The sequence below is a fragment of the Sciurus vulgaris genome (assembly GCF_902686455.1).
Source record: "Sciurus vulgaris genome assembly, chromosome: 8".
Lineage (NCBI taxonomy): Eukaryota > Metazoa > Chordata > Mammalia > Rodentia > Sciuridae > Sciurus > Sciurus vulgaris.
Window position 1 is genome coordinate 93,816,849 of NC_136468.1, and position 25,939 is coordinate 93,842,787.

A 25,939-nucleotide genomic window follows, 5' to 3' on the forward strand; every position below is an offset into this window, starting at 1 on the left:
ATTGGGGATCAAGCCTTCAACACATGAGTCTTTGGTGGACATTTCATATGCAAATCATTACAGTAAGTCATTATTGTCATTGTAGGCACGAGAAAATGTATGTTTGGCAAGATTAAGTAATCTGTCTTTGGAAACTCATCCTGTATGTGGCGGATTGTCTTTTTAACTTTTACTTTCATTTGCTGAGTTGTAATATGTGTTATTTTTTATGATGTTAAATATTTTAATATTTTGCTATGGCATCTGATCTTAAATTATCCCTATTAAGACCTTTCCTACACTTATATTCTAAGATATTTTCATATCTTTTCTTAAACTTTCTTAAATTTAATGTAGGGTATATAGGCTTCTTGATTTTATTTTTTCCCAAATATATATCCATAATTGTTTAACCACCATTTATGAATATTCTTTTCTCATATGCTAAATTCCCATAGTCATTGATGTGGTCTTATATTCTACTCATTTTCTTGATTTGTATATAAATAAGGTATTTATATAAAGAGTGCTATATCATTTTTAAAAAAATGTGCAGTATATATTTTTTTGTGGGAAGACTAATCATTCTTCATTGTTCTTCTTTTACAAAAATTGTTTTTGGTTATTCTTGCTCTTTTCCACTTTACCCTGAAGTTTAAAAAATATTTGAGTTCTGTGAACAACAATCATAGAATTTTGTTTGACATTTGTATTAATCAGCTTTTCGTGACTGTGATAAAATACCTTAGATAAACAATCTTATGGGAGGAAAGCTATATTTTGGCTCATGGTTTCAGAGGTTTCAGTCCATGGTTGGTTGGCTCCATTGTTTCTGAGCCTGAGGTAGTTGATCATAGTAGAAGGGCAAAGTGGACCAGAGCTACTTACCTCATGGTTGCTGAAAGGAGAGAGGAAGGGACACACACACACACACGCACGCACGCACACACACGGGATAAGATATGTTGAAAGAAACTCCCTTCAACTAGGTCCCACCTTCTACAGTTTCCATTACCTCCCAATAATGCTATCAAATCATGAATCCATCAGTGATGGGTTGATGAGATCAGAACTCCATGATCCATTCAATTCCCCAAAGCCTCACCTCTGAACAGTTGTTAAGGTTTGGATATGAGATGTTTTCCCAGACTCCTGTTAAGACAGGAATGTTCAGAGTTAAAATGATTAGAGCTATAACCTAATCAGCCCATCCTAGTTTGAATAGATCAACTGGGTGGATCACTGTACCCTCCCTGCTTCTCTCTCTGCCTCGTGATCATGAACTGAGCAACTTTCCTCCCCTGGCTCCATCCCATGATATGCCGCTGCCTTACCTTAGGCCCAGAGCCATCTATAATTGAGACCTCTGAAACCATGAGCCCCAAATAATCTTTTCTTCCTCTAAGTTTTTTTTTTTTTTTTTGGTATTTTGGTCACTGTGATGAAAAATCTAAGTAAAACAACGGGGGACCAAGTCTTCAACACATAAGCCTTTGGGAGACAGTCTATATCCAAACCATAATAGCATTTCATTATAGCTGTAGATTTTTTTTTTTTTTTTGGTCTATTTAGATGTACTTTTATGTCTTTTGGTAAAATTTTTACTTTTTACCTGTCTGAGGGTTTTTTTTTTTTTTTTTTTTTTTAAATATATCCCTGTCTCTTTTGGTCCCTTCCTTCTTCCCTCCTTTCTGCTGTTTATGTGCCAGGCATCCTGATAGAGTATGGATACAATGGTGAGCCAAAAATAGAGGCCTAAGTCCACCTTATGTTTGGGGACAGAGATAAACATTAGATAATTGTTACATTGATAGCAATAGGTGTAAAGTTATAACTATATTATGAAGGAAAAGATATTATAATAATAAGTATATCCAAGGGTGATATTGCTTAATTTAGTCTCATGTTAGCTTTCCTAAGGAAGTTAATTTAAGATTTGACCTGGGGGTGTGGCTCAATGGTAGAGTGCTAACCTGACGTGTGAGGCCCTGGGTTCAGTTCCCAGTCCTGAGTTAAGGTCAGTATACTAGGAACGTAATTGCTTTGGTCATTATTGTGAATGCAATATTTGTTCTATAACATTAAAATTTGGGGGTGAGTAGAGTGTGATGAAGTATGGATATGTAATGCCATGTTAACAGTTATTTTTCTTAGTACACAAAAATTAGTATCATCTTCTATTCCTATTTCCATTGATAGAAGGAAGTCAGCTTTTAGTACATCTTTTTATGGTGCTGGGGATTAAACCCAGGGCCTTGTGCTTGGAAGGTAAGCACCCTACCAACTGAGCTATATCCCCAGCCCATTAGTATATCTTTTGTTAGATAATGTCTTTTTTGTTTGCTTTTATGAGAGTCTGTGTTTTTGGTGTTCAGCAGTTTCTTATCAGGTATGTAGGGAGAATTTATTTTTACTTCTCCTACTTGGGTTTTATTGGGCTTAAAATTGGATTTTAGGATAGATAATTCTCAGTCATTATTTCCTTGAATATCACTTCTTCTATATTCTCCTTATTAAGAAATCCCAATTAGATATAGGTTTAGTTCACCTTACTTAACTTCATTTATGTTTTTCATTTCTGTTACTGATACATTATTATTTCTTTAGGTTTATTTTTCTGTTTTCTAAACCACTGCTATTTAGACATACATTTCTATTAAAATTCCTCTGGAACTTTTGTTAACTTTGTCAGTTCTATTACATCTTTTATTTTTCAGTTTTTTGTTCTTTTAAAGAAGTCTGGTTGGGCTGGTGATGTAGCTCAGTTGGTAGAGTGCTGGCCTGGCAAGCACAAGGCCCTGGGTTCAATCCGCAGCACCACAAAAAAAAAAAAAAAAAAAAAAAAAAAAAAAAAAAAAAAATCTGCTTGATCATTGATAATAAAATGACCATAATTTTAATAACTGCTTTTATTTTCTGAAACACAGAAAATGTAGTATTTTTATATTCTCTGTAAATTTCAGCATATGATGTCTTTGCAGCTGTAATTCTGCTCTTATTTTTGTCATCTTTTGCTCAGATTTTTAATTCCTTGTATATTGTGATTCTGACTGTGAAGTCATATGTTTTGGAAATTTATCCATGGGAATGATGGGTGTATTCCTTCAAAGATTTGAGTTTTCTTTTGTTAGGTGATTGTAGTATTTTCAACTCAGGGTTACTTTATACTAAATTCACAGACAGATTTCTTGGACCATCCAGTGAAATGAATTTGGTCTGCAAATTCATATGAAGATCAGGTTGAAGTTTATGAATTCTTAGGAGAGATTTTTTTTTCCTTCATCTTGTTCCAAGTTTTGAGATTGCACTTTATTTTGGGTAACTGTTTCTGAATTCTCCTTACATTAGGGGTAGAGTTCTTTGTGGCCTTAGCTTTATACTGTGGAATGAATACAATGTAAGAATCTATTAGATTCCTACATAGGGTGATCTCCCCTTATTTTCTTCCTTTCTGTACGTCACTTGAGACCATAAAAAAAAACCGTAAGGTCATCTGGTTTAGGAAAATGTCTCAAAGCCTATTTACCTTTGTAGGTTTTACTTTCACTTAGTTGTTGGTTTCTGAATTTTCTTTTTTCTGGCAGTCTATTGATATACTTTAAAAGGCTGCTTTGAACAAACATTTTATTGTGGCATTTTAATGGGAGAATTGATATTATCTGTTATTTTTCTCCTTTATTTATTTTACAGTTTAATTTTGTTATTTTTGCAAGCAATTTATAAAGAATTCAGTGAGAATTTTATCAAGTTTTATCTGTTCAACTGAAGTATTTAACATTTAGTATTTAGATTCCATTTTCTTATAAGCATAAAAGTACGGTTGTGATGATGGCCACATTAAATTTGGAATCAGAAAAGGATTTCATAATGTGCCTGTTGTATGCATAGCATTAAGTTGGATAAGCAGTATGAAGATTAGAGGATAGAATGGTGAGGTCTGGCCCTGCTACTTAACCAACTTTGAGTCTCTTACAAAATCATAGAACTTTCCTGAGGTTCAGTTCACTTCACAGTCAAATGAGGACAATAGTTCTTGACCTTCCCAATTTACTGAATAGTTGCTAGGCTTAAGTGTGTTGTTAATGTGTGGGCCAGTACTTGTTAAACAAGTATTGTTGATTTTGAAGTATAGTTTGGTTCTATTAATTTCATTGGCCTTCTGTGAGATAAGGGTGTCATTGCATTCAGAAATTCCTGCCTTTGTTCCTCATAACCTCTTAAAATCTGCCACAATTCTTTAACCTTCCTTGTTTAATTTCTCTGCATGGACATCAGAACTTGGTGAAACTTTGCAGCTTAGAGCAGGAACCAATGAATTTGAAAATTGGTTTAGAAAGATTCATTGGTTCTTTTTTCTTTTGGTATTGGGGAGTGAACATGGTCTTTAAAATTTTTTTATTTTGCAGTGGATCTTGCTAATTTGCTGAGGCTGCCCTTGAACTTGGAATCGTCCTGCCTCAGCTTCCCTAGTAGTTGGGATTACAGGCATGCACCACTGCACCCACATTCACGGGAATTTGTAAGGAGCATTACCTAGTTAAATATGTCTTTCACATTCATATCTGATGCAACAATATTCTAGTGTTTTAAAGCATCAAAAAGTCTTTGATAGAGAATAGTAAAAGCATGTGTAGTACCCAGTCAGTATTGGAAAGACTTAGCAAGATTCTGTCCCTAAATTAAAAAAAAAAATGGCTGGGAATGTGGCTCAGTTGTTAAGTGCCCCTGGGTTCAATCCCTGGTATCAAGAAAGAAAGAAAGAGAGAAAGAAGGAGAGAGAGAGAGAGAGAGGGAAGGGAAGGGAAGGGGAGGGGAGGGAAGAAAGAAAGAAAAGAAAGAAAGAAAGAAAAATCGCTGCTTGTTAGGATTTCTTTGTCTACTTGTCAGCAGAGGGAGCCTTTGCCTCACTTTTTGATTCCAGAAGTTTGACACTGGTATTTGTTAAGAGCCAACATATTTATACAAAAATGCTTGTTATCTTACTTAGGCTTGAATAAGATTTGGAGCTAGTTTGTCCTTTGCTCCTGGAAAGGAAAAAAAAAATTGTCCTTATTTTCTGACTTCTTTATAATAATAGTTCTCAAGTGCTGGTGTGGAGTTCTTTAAAACTGGTTAGTGCTGCAATATGGTAGTTGTTCTCAAATGCTAACCCCTGTGAAAGTTTTGAATGGTCTTAAGGTAATGAAAAAAAAAAGTTAATGTAGTGAGTTTTTTACCTTTTTACATTTTTTTACATTTTTACATTTGTTCAGTTGAAAGTCTGAACTTAGGCTGGGCATGGTGGCATAGGTAGGAGGCTGAGGCAGGAGAATCCTCCAGCCTAGGAGGAACATAGAGACCCTGTCTTTAAAAAAAGCTGTATTTGTGCTAACATTTTGCTGACTTTTTTTCTTTTTAACTTCTTATTTATTTGTATTGTTTTGTTGGTGATGATAGCCTGTTCTCTTGAAAAAAAAAATTCCTCTTTGGGCATTTCCTGAGGTTGACAATGTTATGATGAATGCAGTTGCTGAAATTTTACAGGACTGTGAAATTTAAGAGCCTGGGAGTCAGTGCTTTAACAAGATGGAAACTATTGAACTGAACCAATTTCTAGCTTCTTGGTCACCTTTGGCCTTATTTTCTTCTGAAATCTTTTCTATCCTTCAATACCTTAGTGAGACTGAATGACTAAATTATCTTATATCTAAGATACAGATAAGTGCTAAAGGAAGTTGTTTGGTTCTTTTTGTTAAGGGTTGCTAAATTTAGGATTAAGATGGCAAATATCTCTACCACCTTCCAGGTTCTGTTCTGGGTAGTTAATTTATAGTCCCTCTATTAGTTTTCACAGTAACCACATAGGGTGTAGAGTTTGTAATAAGGTTTATTTTGCATTGGAAACACAAACTAAATGAAGTTAAACCACCAAGGTGACATATTTAGGAATCAGGATTCAAGGTGTTATGATCTTGCCTTTCTCATTAAAAATCTTTGCTGTACTGCTTAGTCACCCTTTCTACATATGGTACTTCCCCATATTTGCTTAGATTTTCCTTTTATAATATACCATTCTGCTCTGGGAACAGGGAACATTCAGAGTATCCTAAACAATGCCCTTTATCTGGTACTTTGTCTTCTGGCAATAATCTCCTATTTTGTATTGACCAGAAGAAAACTTTGTACCTATGCTCTAACAATTACTAAAACTTTAAGGTTTAATTTGAGTATATTTTAAAGTCAGAGTTCTATGAAATATGGATGGATCAAAGGATCATTCTACTCCTTGGTGTCCATTTGGGGTTCCACAATTCATTCTTTGTGATTGAATGATTTCCCAGAGTCCTCCCCTAACCTTCCTTTATTTTCTTGTATGAGGCTCTCTCTTTCTTTCTTTGGTACTGGGGTTTGAGCCCAAGGACCTTGGGCATGCTAGGCAAACTGAGCCATCCCAAAACCCCAACAGGTTGCTTTTTATTATTTGTTCTGTTTAGTCATACATGAGAGCAGAATGCATTTCAATTCATTGTACACAAATGGAGTACAACTTCATTTCTCTGGTTGTACATGATGTAGAGTCATACCATTTGTGCAATCATATATATATGTATATATATACATATATGGTAATGGTGTCTGTCTCATTCCACCATCTTTCCCCCTCTGCCCCTCCCCTCATTCCCCTCTGCACAATCCAACTTCCTCCATTCTTCCCTTATCCCACCCCCACCAGCCATTATGTATCAGCATCTACTTATCAGAGAAAACATTTGGTTTTTGGGGGATTGACTTATCTCCCTCAGCATGATATTGTCCAACTCCATCCATTTACCTGCAAATGCCGTAATTATATTTTTCTTTAAGGCTGAGTAATATTCCATTATGTATATATACCACAGTTTCTTTATCCATTTATTGAAGGGCATCTAGGTTGGTTCACAATTTAGCTATTGTGAATTGAGCTGCTGTAAACATTGATGTGACTGTGTATGCTGATTTTAAGTCCTTTGGGTATAGGCCCAGGAGGGGATAGCTGGGTCAAATGGTAGTTCCCTTCCAAGTTTTCTAACAAATCTCCATACTACTTTCCAGAGGGGTTGCACCAATTTTCAGCCCACCAGCAATGTATGAGTGTACCTTTCCCCCCACATCCTTGCCAACACTTATTGTTGCTTGTATTCTTGATAATTGCCATTGTGACTGGAGTAAGATGAAATCTTAGTTTTGATTTGCATTTCTCTAATTACTAGAGATGTTGAACATTTTTTCATTTATTTGTTAATCTATTGTCTGTCTTCTGTGAAGTATCTGTTCAGTTCCTTTGCCCATTTATTGATTGGGTTATTTGTATTTTTGGTGTTAAGTTTTTTGAGTCCTTTATTAATTCTGGAGATTAGTGCTCTATTTGAAATGTGCGTGGTAGATTTTCTCCCACTCCGTAGGTTCTCTCTTCATGTTATTGATTGTTTCCTTTGCTGAGAAAGGGTTTTTAGTTTGAATCTATCCCATTTATTGATTCTTTTTTCTTCCAAAAAGTTTTTAGTTGTCAATGGGTCTTTTATTTTATTTATTTATATGTGGTGCTGAGTATCAAACCCAGGACCTTGCACATGCCACTGAGCCACAACTCCAGCCCTATTGATTCTTGATTTTACTTCTTACATTTTGGGAATCTTGTAAAGGAACTCTGTTCATAAGCCAACATGATGAAGATTTGGGCCTACTTTGTCTTCTGTCTGGGCTAATTTTTTAGGTCCTTGATCCATTTTGAGTTGAGTTTTGCACAGGATGAGAGATAGGGTTTAATTGTATCCCAAAAGGTTTTTGAATCCTGCTATGTACTAGAGTCCATTGGTAATGGTGGGAGTGAGCATGATGAATAAAACATAGTGTCAGGATTTAAGGGGCTTTCCTGTGATTATGGTGATATATTATTGAACATTGTGGTTGTCTTGATACTCATTGGCATTCTGGTATCTAGTACTACAGTGTGGCATGGTTTCTTACTTTGATAAGAGATCAGTGTAATTGAACAATTATTTTTAGAGCACCAATAAGGGGCTGTGCTCAATATTGTGGGCTAGACAATGAAATTCAAATAGCTTTATCTTCGAGAATTTTATGCTACATTTCTGGAAGCAAGGGAGGGGAGAAAGTTGTGTCCAGTTTAGCTAGATTATTGGGAAAAATTTTGTCAGTACTAAAAGGGAGTTTTGCAAACTATACTATGAAAGAACAAAGGGAGAGAGCAATTGGGAAAGGCTTCATGGAAGTGGTGGTGTTCTATCTTGGGAGCCGAGGATGTCTGGAAGAATTTTGTGAAGTTGAGATGGGAGAATTAAATCTGAGGGAAATGTGGACTAGACGAGAAAAGGTATAAAGGCACTTGGGCAGGGTTCTTTTACGTGGAGTATTTGCCTGGTGGGACTGGATGGCAGGAAGGACTCAAACCAAGCAGTTCTTTGAATGTCTTGTTTATGAACCGGCATTTAACCTTGGAGATACTGGAGTACTTCAAAAAAGGTTTTGAGTGGGTTGGTAACATAGTTGGATGTGTGTGTGGAGGTGATTATTTTGGTATATTTGTCCTTATGACTTTTATTAAAGATATAGTATTTTAACTGCTTGCTTTAGAAGAAACCAGATAAATTTAATAGATTAAATAGTGGTTAAATGGCAATTGAACTCTGTGACAGGAATTGACAATTCAGCAATTCAGGAAATTTAGAGTTCTTGTCATTGTCCACAATTCATTTTTATTCACCTTTTGAATTTAGATCAGGAATTTCCTGGCTATAGTTGTTGTTGTTTTTTTCCTTCAACTTTAATTGATCTTAGTGAGTTCAGTACAAATTACAGATTTTTCTTTTGATAATGCTAGTGATTTTAAGATTAAGAAGATTAACTATATAGACAGCAAATATTTAGCTTTTAAAGTTACTGCTTTAAGGGACTGATATTATTGCAAACAAGGAATATATTGCACAAAATGAAGTTTTTTTTTTTTTTTTTTTGTACTGGACTTTGAACCCAGGGCTTCATGCTTGCTAGGCACTCTATCACTGAGCTATATCCCTAGCTCTGAAGAGGTACTTTTAACATTTTCTGTTGTTTAATTTTGGAAGTATTCTCTAGATGTGTTATTGTGATTGGTTATTACCTTGAGAAATTTATCTCACTTTGAAACTTGTTATTATTTTTTTTTTAATTTCCCCAGTATTATACTCACCCCTTAAGAATTTTTCTTTTGGAAGAGGGTGAAGAAAGGAATGCTAAGTACATGGCCTCTTCTGTATAATATCATGTCTGTCTTGTGTTTCATGTATTATATGGGGAGTGATTGTGCAAAAAAATAAAAAAAAATCAGTATTAGAAAGAGAAAAGGGGAGAGGGAGGAGAGAGAGAATGAATGAATGAATGAATGAATGAATGAATGAATGAATGAATAAATGAATGACTGTGTGTTCTGGTAGTGAGGGTGACACTACCAGACAGCTCATCCCCTACTCCCAGATAGGTTTCTGGCACATTCACAATATACTTATTCAGTTATTTAATTAGTTATGATAGGAAAATTGCTATTTTGAGGAAAGTAAACTTAAAATAGGTGGAAACGCATCTTGAACAGCCAATGATTCACACAGACTTCTAAGACAGTTCTAAGAGATTTTCTCTAGTAACTAAGGTTTTTAAAAGCCCCTTGTTTTGGCAAAGAGGATGAATTTCTAATTGTGTGTGTGTATGTGTCCTTTTTTCTCTGAAAAAATTTTTCCCGTTGAATTTTAAGCTTTTCACATATTTTTTTAGGCCAGTCTAGCAATAACAATTATAATTGTTGAAGGTACTAAGGCAATATGTATTTTTATTTTATTAATCCTTATAACAGCCTCATGTAATATTTTCTCCATACTTCTGTGTTATAGGTGAAGAAACCGATAGGGCTCCCAATACTAAAATAAAAGTGCAGCAGAACTGTCCTAAGCTTTGCCATCAGTTGATAAGCATGCCATCTTTATCAGCTGTATGTCCTTCCACGCAGTGCCCTCTCTCCTAATGCGCTCCAACCAGCTCTTTCATAATCCATGTCTTTGTGCAGGGTGCTTCATTGGCTTTTGCTTCTCTGATTGCCTGACAGACTCTTTCTTAACCTGCAAGATCCACATGTTATCTTTGTTCTGAAGCCTTTCCTGCTTGTTTCAGACATGGTTAATCAGGCTCTGATAGCTTTTAAATCATTTTAATGTCTCAGTTCTTATATGGTTGTAATATTTAATTGTTTGACTCTTCATTTTCACTGAACTTTTTGAGGGTCGCAAACTTGTAGAATTTTTTGCATGGAGAATGTTGTTAAAATATATATGATTACTGCATCTGGTGAAATAAGTCTTCCAATATTTTGTGATGCAAGTGATAATATAGCATTTAGGACCTTCTTTTAGGTTTTTAACATTGCATTCATATTGAATCCATCACATATAATGCTAATTTAATGAATGCTTGTCTTTTCTTTTTAATACTTTATTAACCTTGTTCACAGTTTAGAGGGAAAGACTGTGATAAATAGCTTGGTGAAACACACAGTAGTGGTCTTTGTAAAGCTATTAAAGTTTGCTATTAAAATGAGACACATTAAAATGTCAGAAGACAAGTTCATAGGAAGAGTTAGTATGTAGACCCAATTTTTATTTTCTTGAGTCTTAAAGTAATTAGTCTTGTGAAGTTATTTATTGAGGTAACACTTGAATAGTAGTTGAGAATTTATATAATTTTTCCTGGCACATAATTTAAAATATTAGTTATTTAGCTTGATGCATGCATTCTATTTGTTGATTTCCTGGGTTTTAAAATGTATTTATTTTTGTCCTACACTTTTAAACATAGAATCTAATTGGATATTGAATTATTATTATGCACAAATTACTTTTAAAATGTTCAAACAAAAAACTTGAAAGAGTAATAAGACAGAAGCTAGCTATTTTTTAATTCAAATTACTACTTATGATTAAGCATAGCCAGAGAGTAGTATGTATCTCAAAAAAATGGTAGTAGTTTTATTTGTATAATAATGTAAATGAAAAGTATAAAACTGATACATAATGGCAAATTTATAGTCCTGCAAATTGTAGAAATCCACCTACTGGTTGTTTTTAAGGCATTATCTACTGGAATCCTACTCCAAACATTTTTATGTGTTTGCTCATAGCCAACATGTTGTATCATTTTTGAGTTAGGTTTGCACTAAAGATTAATGAGTTAGTGTTTCAGTTTTTCTGTAACAACAACAACAAAAATTTTTTCCATGCTGTGCATAAAAAGAACGGAAGTTCTACAGACTTTTGGACTCTTCTGTTCCTATGTATCAGTCTCTTGATGTTTCCTGTCTGCCTTTTTGACTACCTATACAGCTGTTTTTCATGTTTTTCAGACTTGGAGAAAGACCAAGTATTTTTGACAGCTGCATGCTGCACTGCAATATATGCTTGGCCACAGGTCACGTTTGCATTTTTTTTTTTTGTATTTTTACTCATTGTACCAAAGAAATATGAGCATAGATTCAGAAGACATGTAGCATGCTGAGTAATGGTATTCTTCTTCCACGTTTGCCATTCCACTTGCTCTGCTGCATAGATTCCACAGGAAGAGAAAGGGTACAGAGAAATGAGGAGATGTCATTCAGGAGTGCCCCCTATGGGGCTCTCATTGCCATAATATTGAATTATAGAAAATGCTCTGGGCCATACATGGTAGAAATAGCTTCTGGACTGGGGACCCACCCATACACACACATTTCTACATACCATTTTAGTGAACAGACTATATAATTTATTAGAGAAAACTGTTAATCGAGCAGTAATTTTAGCAAGTAATTGATTATTGGTTTATGTATCATGTTAAAGCTTTGATTGACTACATGATATTTTAAAGCCAGGAAATGAGTATGCTATTTAATACTCATTTCATGAGGCTGCCATAATGGGACTTCCCAGCTTCCGTTATTCATCCCCACAGGCACAAAAAGTTTCTTTTTTGAAAATAAATACTAATTTCCAAAATCATTTCAAAATGGTCTTGATAGATCCTTTCTAAATTTGTTCTTAGATCTTACGAATACTATTTCAAATCACAAGTTATTTTTTTCTCTCTGCTCAAGATTAATGGAACAAATGTCTGAGTTCTTATGAAATCTTTAACCTTCATAATTATTTCCACTTCAAAAATATTTTGTTCTGTATAGGGTAAGTATATTTTTTGAGGAAGCATCATTAAGATATTGTCATCTTTTTAGATCTGTTGCTTTTATCTTTCATGCCCTGTTGATAAAACTTGATTTATTATACTGTGGATGAAGTCTAACTGACTCTGCATCTTCTTATAATGTGTTCCTTTTCTCTCCCAGAAATTTCTTGTCCTCTTTTTTTTTTTTTTTTTTTGGTACTGAGGATTGAACCTAGGGGGTACTTAACCACTGAGCCACATCCCTAGCCCTTTCTAAAAAATATCTTATTAGAGACAGGGTCTCGCCAGTTGCCAAGTGCCTGGATAAATTGCTGAGACTGGCTTAGACCTCTCAATCCTCCTGCCTCAGCCTCCTGAGCTGCTGGGATTATAGGAATGCGCTATTGCACCTGACCTTCTTGTACTTTTATCTTTTAACCCAATTCCCTTTGTCTGTCCTTTGCAGTCCACAATTCATCCTACCCTTATCATGAAACCTTTTTCAGGAAGTTCACTGTAATGAAGCACTGATTTTCTGTAGCGTTTAGTCTATTAAATAGCATTTAGATTTTGTATATTATTATGTGTGATTTTAAAAAATGGATGGAAATTTTGCCTTTCAGTGATTCTGTGATATGTAATAGAGCTAGATAGATCCTTACTGGAATGCTAGTCTGTCACTTTCTAATTCTTTGATCTTACACAAATTAAAGTTTAAGTCTTTTTTATTTTTAAATCTTTAAATTATTTTGATTCACTGTACACAAATGGGGTACAACTTTCATTTCTCTGGTTGTACACGAAGTAGAGTCACACCGTTTGTGTAATCATACATGTACATAGGATAGTGATGTTTGTCTCATTCTATTATCTTTCTTTCCCCTTGCCTCCTCCCTATCCCACATTTTCCTCTATATAATCCATCCTTCCTCCATTCTAGCCTCCCCCCACCCTGTTATGTATCATCATCCACTTATCAGAGAAATCATTTGGCCTTTGGTTTTTTGGAATTGGCTTATTTCATATAGCATGATATTCTCCAACTCCATACACTTACCTGCAAATGCCATAATTTTATATTTCGTGGCTGAATAATATTCCATTGTGTATATATGCCACAGTTTCTTTATTCATTCATCTATTGAAGGGAATCTAGGTTGGTTTCACAATATCACTATTGGGAATTGAGCAGCTATAAACATTGATGTGACTGTGTCACTATAGTATGCTGATTTTAAGTCCTTTGGGTATAGGCCAAGGAGTAGGATAACTGGGTCAAATGGTGCTTCCATTCCAAGCTTTCTAAGGAATCTCCATACTGCTTTCCAGAGTGGCTGCATCAATTTACAACCCCACCAGCAATGTATGAATTTACCTTTTTCCCCACATCCTCATCAACACCTGTTGTTGCTTGTATTCTTGTTGATAGCCATTCTAATTGGAGTGAGATGGAATCTTAGGGTAGTTTTGATTTGCATTTCTCTTATTACTTGTAGATCTTCTTCTGTGAAGTGTCTGCTCATTTCCTTAGCCCATTTGTTGATTGGGCTATTTGTATTCTTGGTGTAAAGTTTTTTGAGTCCTTTATAAATTCTGGGGATTAGGGCTCTATCTGAACTGTGTGTGGTAAAGATTTTCTTCCACTCTGTAGGCTTTCTCTTCACATTGTTGATTGTTTCCTTTGTTTGCTGAGAAAAAACTTTTTAGTTTGAATCTATCCCATTTATTGATTCCTGCTTTTATTTCTTGTGCTTTGGAAGTCATGTTAAGGAAGTCTTTTCATGTATAAAATGGGACTATTATCTTATTTTTAGAGTTATTGAAGATTATAGCAAATATAATGGTTAAATGTTTAGCACAAGGCCAGATTATAACACGTGCTCAATATATGGCAGTAGTCATTACTCTTGATGTTTTCCAATTTCTTACAGGTCCCAATATGATATCAAGCATGTGGTAAGGACTCTTTGAATATGGTTCGTGGCTAGGTCACTGAAATATCTCCTAAAATCTCAATGCTTTTATGAAGGTTTCCTGTTGGCTCTGTTCTATCAGACCTTCAAAACTTTCATGACTTTTCTGAACTGTTCTTTCTATTTTCATTATCTGTAAGAGGAACCTTTGGTATGTGTTCTGAAGTGGTTTCAAAATAGTGATTTGAAGGATTTATTTATTTATTTTTGAGTAATATTTTGGATTGATTCCTACATTTTTCTAAACATTAGTAGTCAAGATCGTAACAAATAGAGCATTTTTCACATACTTCAAATTCATTGTGTGTAACACATAGAGTAAAATCTCAGCCAATTTAAACTGCAGATGAATAAATTATTTTGCCTAGTTTAATTCGGCTCAACAAACATTTACTAATGTATCTCTTATGTGCCAGGCATTTTATAGCTGCTGGAATTAGAAAGACGAGTAAGACAGGGTTTCTGCCTTTGAGTTTAGTCTAGCATTAATGAGAGACACAAAAACAGATCATTTCAGTAGATGATTTGTTCTAAGATGATAGTAGGATGGGGCTTTGTGGGGTCACAGACACAGGGTGATTGAAGGGGAAAGAGATCTTATAGGAGGAGATGAGCTGCAACCTGTGATGTCTTTCAGAAGAAAATAGGTTGATACATTCAGAGTCAGAAACTCAATTCATAGTGGCTCCAACATAATGGGAATTTATTGCTTGAAAGTTCAGAGGTAGATTTGGCTCCAGGTTAGCCTTGACACACTGACTCAAATGATGCCTTCTGTGGCTCTCTCTTAACTGTGCCCTTAGAAAGCCAAATGGCCTCTGTGATTACAGACCTTATCCTCCTCATGCATTACTCTCCAGGGAGAGTAATTTTTTCTGTAGTTTCAGTTTAATTTAGGGATTTGGTTTCTTTCATTGAGTATAAATTATACCCACTTTGACCCAACCACTGTGACTAGTGAGATCCTAACTAGTTTGCAAAAGTCAGGGCCTAACCTCAAGCTTAGTTAGTCTCCCATCAAGGTGAGTGTGGGAGGAGAGAATGGATGACTAGGAGGAGCTAGGAGATGTTCAGTAAACCAGGGGAAGAAAAGTAAAAGGTGTTTTTTGTTTTTGAGAAAGGGATAACAGAAACAACAGTAAGGAAGCATGCAACATTATGATGTATATGGAAAAAAATAAGCAGTTTAACATTAATCCAACATGTACCATGAAACTTTGAAAACAATGATATTAATTTTAATGCAATTGAATATTTATTACTACTGGATCTAGTTTCCATACATTTTTTTTTTTTAATTCTCACAAGTTAGGTACAGTGTCAGATAGATAGGAAACTTGAGCCCATGCTCACAGCTAAGAATTGATGAAACTGGTCTCAGATGTAGGTTATGTGACTCTACAGACAGTCCTCTTAGACTTTACAGTGTATTAAGTACTCTCCTCTTTGTTGCCAGGGTTTCAGGAAATTAGCCTCTGATGTCATACATGTTCATGGGGGGGGGTCAAGGATGCCAGGTTTCTTTGGGGTTCAGGTTTTCTTCAAGCTCTGCTTTTATTTTTTTTCTCCTTCCCTATTATGCTAAGGTTGTAAAACTTTAGCATGCATCTGAATAGTCTCTCTTGCTTGCTGCTGTGCCCCACCACTGGAGTTTCTGATTTGGTAGGTTTAGATTTGGATACTAGAATTTACATTTCTGAGAAGTTTCTAGATGATGCTGATGCTGCTAGTTTGGGGGCCATATCTTAAGAATTGCTTCTTTCAGGTCTTTGAGAGATGGAAAATTCAGGGTTCAATGATAACCACATATTGAAATGAACATATTTTTTTCTTTTTTCAGTACTTGAGATTGAACCCAGAGACTCTACCACCGAGTGACAACCCTCACCTTAATCTTTTTTTTTTTTTTTTTTTTAAATTTGAAACAGGGTCTTTCTTGGTTGCCTAGTCTGATCTTGAACTTGCAATCTTCCTATCTCAACCTTCCAAGTAGCTGAGATTACAAATGTGCATCACTATGCCTGGCATAAACACAGATTTTTATTTGTACTTCTACTTGCATGAACTGCATGCTTTGACCTCACAGTCTTTTTAAAAAAATTTTTTCTAATTAGTTATACATGACAGTAGAAGGCATTTTGACACATTGTACACAAATGTAGCTCACAGTCTTTAATGCAGATGTCAAGAGTATATTTTGGTTACTGTGATATCCTCCTCCATAGTTCAAGGTTATCATGTACATGTTTCATATACAAAAATATATACATAAACAGTCAATTTTTTACACTTTTATTGTGAAAAGTATTTAGAAAAAGTAACAACAGCTGGGTGGATGGCACACACCTGTAATCCTAACTACTTGGGAGGTTGAGGCAGGTGGATTGCAAGTTCAAGGCCAGCATGGGCAATTTGGTGTGATCTGTCTCAAAGTAAAAAATAAAAAAGAATTGGGGATGTAGCTCAGTGGTAGAGCACCACTGATTTCAATCCCCAGTACTGCAATAAATAAATTAAAAAACAATAAGTAACTAGAAGGAAGACCAGTAATACAGAAGAGGGGGAGCAGAGGGAGGGAAAAAGGAAGGGAAAATGGGGACTGAAATGGAGCAAATTATATTATATGCATGTATGAGTATGTCCATGAACCCCACTATTATGTTAAACTAGAATACACTAATAAAACATAAAAAAGAAAAAAACAGCACAGACATCCATGTTTTTGCATCTAGAGTCAATAGTTGTAACTGTACATAATACATTTTTTGGTGAACTGTTTGAAAGTAAGTTACAGATACTTCAACATACATCTTCCAATAAGAATGTTCTCTTACATGATCATAGTATTGTGATCACACTTAAGAAAATCCACCATAATTCCTTAATGTTGTTTAACATGGAATCATATTAAAATTTCTTTAGCTAGTCCCAGTATGCCTTTTATCAGGATGTTTTTTGGTACCAGGATTCAATCAAAACCAAATTTTACGAGGCATCAATGATGGGTGAATCTGTTGGGTTCAGGTAGTTTTTGTGGTGTTTTCTATAGTAGAGCTTTGGTTGCAACCATAGGAATGAAAAAATGTACCCCATTTGTGTACAATGAATCAATATGCAGTCTGTAAAAATAAAAAAATAATTAAAAAAAAGACCCAGTTGGATGATGACTTAAATGGAAAAGATGTTTATTTCTGTCATATTTTACCAACTGGAGATAAAGTGGTCCAGGATTGGTTAGGAGGGCTCTGTTTTCCTTAATATGTGGATTCATCTCTGAGGCCAAGACAGCTGCTCCAGACTTACTGTCATGAGGCTAAGAGGGAGTGGAGTGCATAGATGGTTCTTTTTAAGGGCATGCCTGAGAATTGCACGTATGACCTATGCTCCTGTCTCGTTGACAGTGTAGTCCTTTGATGTGTCTGTAATAGAGGACTGTGAGTAGACTTTTTTTTTTTTTTTTTTTTTTATCTCTGTGTGTCTAGTGACAATTCATAGTTCGAGAACCAAAGAAAGAATGGCTATTTGGAGGAGCAGTTAGCATCTCTGCCACAAAGCTCTTTTTGGAAATGACTGAGTTATAATAAATTATATTAAATCTACGTAATAACTTCTCCTTTTTGTTAGTCCATTAGCTGTCACTGCTCATGGCTGACATTGTCTTTACCCCTTTTCTAATTTCTTTCCTCTGGGTTGGGGAAACAAGCAATAAAAACCCTCATAATAATGCTATAATTTATTGTTTTCTTTATATGTACTATAAAGTGTTAGGGACACTGACATTTTATCTCTTTGATACCATTTTTTTCAGCTTTATTGAGGTATTTTCAACAAATAAAAATTATATATTCAAGGTGCACAATGTGAGGTTTTGATATATGTATATATTGTGAAGTAATTATCAAATTAAGCTAATTAACATATGTATCACCATGAACAAGAGTTTTTGTTTTATTTCTGGATTTGGAAAAAATGGTATCTTAGCGTCACAATTATTCTTAGGGATTATTTCAAGGTAGGAGATTTTAGCATGTAGTGAATTTGAATAAATGTACTTAAAATTATAGATATCTTCTAAATAATGTAAAAATTGGGAAATGTGCGTATATTAATATCAGTAACCTGATAACTTCATTTGTTTGTGATTTAAAATTTAAGGTACCATGCAGTTGCCCCTTGGTAAAAAATTAGCACATATATATATATATATATTTGTGGCAGATACTGATAAAGTAAACCAGTATACTAACAAAAATAGTAGGTTATCTAATTTCTTCTAATTCTTCTTTAGGTCGAGATTTAATTTGTATCCAGTCTGTGGATGGGATGCTGATGGTGTTTGAGCAGGAGAGCTATGCTTTTGGGAGATTTCTGCCTGGTTCTCTTCTGCCTGGCCCTCTTGCTTATAGTTCCCGTACAGATTCCTTCATTACTGTCTCTTCCTGCAGACAAGTGGAAAGTTACAAGTATGTTTGTATATTAAATATTTGAAATATTTATGTATGTATGTTTGTGGTGCTGCTGAGGATTGGAACCAAGTGCTCTATCACTGGGCCATGATCCCAGCCCCTGAAATCATAATTTTATTGGTGTATTTGTTGCTGATTAATTCTTTTCCACAAAGAGCCTGAAGATTACAAATGAAAAACAGACTAGTTTCTTGATAAAATGTAGTTGTGCTGACTTAGAGCATATCACTATTATAAAATATTTGAAAGGCAGTGTAGTGCAGTGATTTGTGGTATTAAGTCTCACTTTTTAAAAAAAAATTTTTTTAGTTGTTAAGGGATATTTATTTACTTATTTATATGTTGTGCTGAGAATCGAACCCAGTGCCTCATGTGTGCTAGTCAAGCACTATACCATTGAGCCACAACCCTAGTCCTGAAGTCTCAATTATGCTGCTCATAGCTGTTGGTGATCAGCGTCCTTATCCAGCCTGTAAAGGAGGTAATAATGCTCATTTTGACATGGTTGTTAAAAGGATTAAATGGATGTCAGGTTGCCACCCTGTAGAAAATGCTCAAAAGTTACTGTGACTATTCCCTGAATCAGATAATAAAACAATGTTGAATGAAAAACACCAGACGTTAAGATGCATGTATGAAATTATTTTATAACAAAAAAGAATGTAAATGACATTGGAAAAATACTGGCAAGATATTTAAGTATTGTTATGACTGTTAACAATTAAAAAAACTATTGAGAATAGAGATGAACTATGAAAATGATCAGCTTACATCTGGGCATGGTGGTATATGCCTGTAATCTCAGTGACTCAGGAGTCTAAGGTACAAAGATTGTAAGTCTGAGGCCAGCCTCAGCAACTTAGCAAGATTCTGCCTCAAGTAAAAAATAAAAAGTACTGAAGATGTAACTCAGTAGTAAAGTGCTTCTGGGTTCAATCTCTAGTATAAAAAAAAAAAAAAAAAAAAAAAAAAGAAAGAAAGAAAGGGAAAAGAAAAGAAATTAGTTTATACTTTTTGCTAGAAATTCTTATTGATCTTGGTAAATTGTATTTGAGAGAGAACATTTTCTTCTCCACCAGCTACATTTCAATAAAAGTTAAGACTTTTTGTTGGTAGAAAGATTGGGGAAAAGAAGGTAGAAATTTAGGATGGGAAAAGAAATGACCTGATGGATTTTAAAACTTCAGTTATTATATTGCTATCTTTGTGATGGCAACATTTAGAAATTTAAATATCTAAATAGCACATTGTTATAGGACCTGATTTTTCCCAAGGTAAGGAAATATAAATTCATTAGCAGATAACTGTAAAATTTTTCTCTTCAAGTATTGATATTGCATTTATTGTGAATTAATGCAGTTTTCCTTTCATAAATGGCAGTGTACCCTCTGTGAATAATTGTCAGGGCACCTTGGGTTTAAAACCCTGAAAATAAGCAAATGTTTGTGACTATGCACAAGTTGATGCAGGTAGTGTATCATCAGGTCATATTTTTTCCTTCTGTAACTACCATATCTCTTTTTTTTTGTATTTTTTTTTATTGTAAACAAATGGGATACATGTTGTTTCTCTGATTGTACATGGAGTAAAGGCATACCATTTGTGTAATCATAAATTTACGTAGCATAATGTTGTTTGATTTATTCTGTTATTTTTTTCCTTCCCTCCCCACCCCACTACCATATCTCTTATCTAAAAGAAAGGAGTGAATTGTGGCTGCAGATAATAAATGAAATATTATTATATCTTGAAAGGTTGAGAGAAATATCTATGTCATTTACTCAGGCCTACCAAAATTTAAACAATATTTAGGAGATCTGCTTTTCAGCTTTCCACTCAGTTTCTGCTCCTCACCTACTGCCAAGTAGTGCTATGCCAGGGTCACAGTGCAAAGATTTGAATGCTTCATTACTTACTCTTTGAAATATGTACGTAGGAATTAATTTGGTAATAACTCCAGGAGTGAATGGATGAGGAAATGGTGTATAGATTTGTTTACTGTTAATGTGTGTGCTTAATCTCACAGAAGCCTACATTATTTTACCTGTGGAAATTCTCCAACATACCAATTTATTATTTTCATCTCCATCTAGTACTAAAAATGCACACTTTATCCATTATGAGACTTTTTATAGTGGTAAAAATGAATGAGATGTGATTATCATTAAATGACAATTGAGAGGTTTTAGAACATTAAGTCCTACCTTGTACTTATACGCTCAAGTTTAATAGGTTAAATTCAATAATAATCACTGGTGTAATTTAGGATGGGAGAAATCATGAAAACTATAGGTTTGTTCTTTTGAGGCTTCACTTTATCTATTATCTGTTAATAGAATATAATCAGCTAATAGTATAGGCCTTTAAGATATAATTCATTTTCATTTTTCATATTGATGTTTAATTACTTTAAACTCTGCTCAGTCATGTTCAAACAGGAACTGATATGAGCTTTGGGTCTCAAACTTTAGTGTGCATAAGAATCTCTGGGGCAGCCTGTTTCAGAATGTATAATGAGCATTTATAGATCCATCTTCCCCAGTACCTTAGATTTTGTATTGGGGATAAGCTCCAGAAATCATCATTATAAATACATATTTGCAGTGATTCTAGTTCAGGACACACTTTGATTGTGATTTTTCTTTTGAAGTGAGAGAATTATTTGTTTATTATTTATGGACTAGGGGAAAGGGCTTTGGTATTATTCCCTTGTCCTGGGTGTTCAAACTTTGAATCCTCTTTTATTCTCTTTTCCCTTCCTTTGCCTGTCAGAATTATTTAGTCAGCGAACACTGCCTATTCTACCTTTAATTCTCTTATTCCCATTCTCATTGGTTCAAGACTTTATAATTTCACTTGGACTTCTGTTTTTCCCTCCTTCTTCTAGTCTCTGAATGGTATTTCTTATATCTGTGCTTTTAAATTACTTGAGTCTACAGTAAGCTTCACTTTCTATTAAAAAAATTAATTTTTTTTTTTTGGGTAGCTGGTCCTATGAAATCCATGGGTTCCACAACCATGGATTCGACCAATCTTGGATTGAAAGTATTTGAAAAAAATTGTTTATTCTGAACAAATATGGACTTTTTGGGGCCATGATTCCCTAAACAATACAGTATAACAACTATTTACATAGAATTTTACATGGCACTAGGTATTATAAGCAGTCAGCATATGATTTAAAGTACATGAGGATGTAACTCAGTGGTAGAGTGCTTGTCTGGCATGCATAAGGCCCTGGGTTTGATCCCCAGCACCACAAAGAAAAACAAAAGTATACAGGAGGATGTGTGTAGGTTATAGGCAAATACTGTGCCACTTTATGTAAGAACTTTGAGTATTTGCAGATTTGGGAATCCACAGAGGTGAGGAGTCGGGGGGCTCCTGGAAATAGTTCCTCATGAATACCAAAGGACAATTGTATTGACATTCAATGCTTTTTATAATCCAGCCCATTTTACCTCTGTGATGTAGACTTTCAGATTTGGAAGGGGCTTTTTAAAGTTAACTGGTTCAACTACTCTTTTTTCATCTCCTAGGTATAAAATTGCCTAAAAATATTGATTTTTTTTTTGCCCAGTATCATATATTGCTGTCTGTATCATACAGACATATTCCAGAGTAAGTCTTATATTGTCAGTTCCTTGAGAGCAGAAATGTCTTAAACATCTGTTCTGTGACTGAATAATTTAGTTCATTTATTTAGTTATTCAGTCATCCAATATTTTTCAAGAACCTTCTCTGTGCCACACACTGTGCAAGGTACTAGAAACGAAAAGTTAAATAAGACCTGTCTCTTGTCTTCAAGCAGTATTCAAACCAGTGTTGGAGGCAGCAAGTCCATCAGCTATTTCAGTGCATTGTGATACCGGCTACAGCAGAGCTTTGCTGAGGAGGCCTGTACCACAGTGCATTGAAATAGCTGGATTTGGAAGGGACTTTTAAAGTTAACTGGTTCAACTAAACTTTTTTTTGTCTTCTAGATACAAAATTGCCTAAAATCATCAATTTTGTGCCCAGTATAATATATTGCCTTCTGTATCATACTGACATGTCCCAGCTTTTACGTGCTGCATGCTTTCACTGATACTAAATATTTGCCCCTTTGTTTTTCTCCTTGATTGGCCTCAGTGTTTCTGTATGGCAAGGAATTTTGTATCCCCTGAAGTGCATCATACGTTGCTGAGGGGTAGGCGTTTAACAACAATTCCATGAAGGAGTGAAGTGTATAATGAAAGCTTCTGTTTTGTTACTGGCATCTTTCAATGAAAATGGTTCTTCCTGGCATAATCCAGAATGTTTTATTGAAATGAACATAATAATGCTTTGTATGCAGAGTTTCCATTTCTAATAAAGTTCTCCAGGTTAAATATTGAGGTTCTAAAATCACCTGGTACTCTTTGAGGTGACAACTATGTTTCATTCGAAAATAAATGATTTCAGAGGGTTTACTTTGGTGCTCTGTGACACGTCAATCCATATTTTAGTTACTTGCTGCTGTTTTTACGATGTGATATGGAAGAGCACTAAATTATATGGTTGCATTTGTCATTGGTGCTCCATGGGACTGGTTAAGCATTGGGTCAGAAAGTACTGCCATTCACCTGGAGTTGCTGTGTTTGTGATTAGCACCTTTCTGTTCTGAGAAACCTGTCTGACACTCTTTCATAAAATCTTATTGCATGGGGCCTGATTATCCTTTCAGCAGTCTCAACAAGAGAATTTCATTCTTTAGCTTATATCACTGAACACTTGAGTGGTAAGAAAAAAACGAATCAGGTGTTTTCTTTATTTCAGACTTTCCAAGTCTGCTTGGATTTGTTTGGTTTTGAAAATAGATTTTCATGTACATTATTGGTTACAGTTAAGAGGAGTTAAGGAAGAACCATAAAACAGATGCTATTATAAGTTTGTCATCATCTAAACTTATTGTCAGTTATGTTTAAGTAATAAAATACTCTTTTGAGTTGTCTTCCAGGAAGTGAAATAGTCTGGATTTGGAAATCAGGAGTCAATTTCGGCTATGTCTCTGCCTGCTGTTTTGATGTTAATGAGGCCACTTTAGGGGTTCACTTATTCCTCAGATGAAATAATCACCCTTTGTAGTTATGTAAGAAGCTTCAAACAGCTCAAGGAGCTTTGGATTTTAGCAACAATTTCATTAATAACCATATCATCCTCAGGTAGGCTGGTGTCTGCAGGAAATAAACGGCCTTTGTAATTAATTGCCTGGCGTTAGATCTATAGCGGGAACAGTTCTGGGGTAATGTTCTAGTCACCAGAGCATACTGTTTCTGTTATTATGAACTAGAAATAGAAAAAACATTTCTGTTTGGAGACTTGGAATGTGAGGTCTAATTATTTGGTACTTTTGGAGTCTTTGGGATTTTGATGGTCAGTCTGAGATGGTACAGAAACATTTGCCGCAGCTGCCTGTGAAATTTTTTAGCATGGTTTTACAAGGATCTTTCCCCTCCTACCTTTTTTGTCTCATTTCCCATGACTCATTTCTCCCTGCTATGCACCTCTTAAACTCCTACCATGGCCTTTCATGTTTCTTTCCCTGCTGCATGCTTTTACATGTGCTGTTTGCTTCATCGTAATGCTTTTTTCTCTTTGCCAGCGTGATAAATTTTTACTTGTTCTTTAAAACCTATACTGCGAGCATATCTCCTAAACCCCCAATCCGTGTTTCTGCCACCCTACTCCATTGATACTATGTGCACACCTTCTTTTAGCTCAGGGAACTCTTGAGTTATACTTAGTTGACTATGAATTCCCACAACTAGTTTGGGAGCTCCTACTGAGTATAGATCAGGTAGTAGTATTTTCCATTGTTAATACCCGTATTAGTTTTCTTCTATATATTTATGGAATGGATGAAATTCATTAACACTGAGCTTTCATAATAACTATAAACCTGTTTTTAAAATAGGCTATTGTAAGTTTCTCATCAGTTTCTATGATTTGCAAAGTCTACCTTAATTTATAATTATTTTACCTTCTACTCAAATCTTTTTTAGAAATGAATTATTTCTGATTAAGATAGGATGGTTGAGTCAATCTATAGATGTCTGCTTTTTTTGTGCCACAATAACAGAATATCCAGATTGGATGATTTATAAAGAACAGGATTAATTACTTATAGTTCTGGAAGCAGGGAAGTCCAAGGTCAAGAGGGTATTCTTGGTGCATTACCTCTTGGTGGGAGGGCAAAACAGAAAGCAAAAGAGGGAGCTAGAGATAGATCTTATAGCCTCAAGCCCTTTCATGATGAACTTTACTCCCTTTATGAGAGTGGAGCCCTCATAATCTAAACATCTTCCACTTGGCTCCCCCTTCCCATCACTGTTGCATTGGGGGTTAAGCTTTTAACACATGCTTTTGGGGGTTACATATCCAAACTATTGCAGTAGGTGACCCTGGTATAACACTGTGTATTTCAGTGCTTATTTAGATATTTCACATTATATTCATTCAAGTCTCTGGGTTTTATTCTCAGACATCTAAAGCTCTTAGAAAATATGAGGTTTCTGAATATATCTATTCTCAGTTTTCCTCTTAGCTATGGAGGGATGACAAAGGAGCTTTGAATCAATAGAAAGGAAAGGAGTGTTAGCTTGAAGTTTCTTCTTTCAGAGTAGGATTACTATTCTACCATTAATTAATGGGAATTAAAGGAATCTAAATTTGATTGACTAAATTATTTCTAAATTGAATGCTATTTGTAAGTTGTTTTTAAGAATGGTATAGGCTAGTAGTAACTATTGAGATAGAAGCTATAAAATACTTTTAGGAGGTCATAATATTCAAAATGACCATTACTGGGAACCTATTACATACCAAATGAGTGGTATGTAATACAGATCTCTATATGTAGATCTGTATCTGTCTGTCAATCCATAATCAATAACTGGACATCTAATACAGGTTGAGCATCCTTAATCTGAAAATTTAAAATCTGAAATGCTTTAATATCTGAAACTTTTTGAGTGCTGACTTCATACTCAAAAAGGTTTGGATTTTGAAGCATTTTGAAATTTGAATTTTTGGAGTAGGGATGCTCAGTTGATAAAGTCTGTGCAGATATTCCAAAATCCAAAAATCTCCAAAAGCTGAAATATATCTGGTCCTAAACATTTTGGGTAAGGACTACTCAGTGTGTTTAGACCAGATACTGTACTGGATACTTTTTAATAACTTATTTTTAGTTCTTTTTACTACTGTTTAAGTTAGAGATTATTAATTTCATTAAGCAAAGGCACAAAGTGATTAATTTGCCAAAATTCACTCACAGTGAGTAAACAGATTACCTGGGGAGTAAAT

The 25,939-nt window shown here is 34.9% G+C and overlaps 1 protein-coding gene across 8 annotated transcripts in view; it reads left to right on the top strand.

Annotated features, from left to right (window-relative positions):
• The window catches only part of BBS9 (Bardet-Biedl syndrome 9), a 457,168-nt gene that overhangs the window by 110,661 nt on the left and 320,568 nt on the right, over nucleotides 1-25,939 (top strand). For all 8 annotated transcript variants that reach the window (XM_079152332.1, XM_079152331.1, XM_079152335.1 and 5 more), the window contains one exon: nucleotides 18,436-18,610. In XM_079152332.1, coding sequence (XP_079008458.1) covers nucleotides 18,436-18,610 — 175 coding nt within the window. The remainder of the gene's footprint in view (nucleotides 1-18,435; nucleotides 18,611-25,939) is intronic.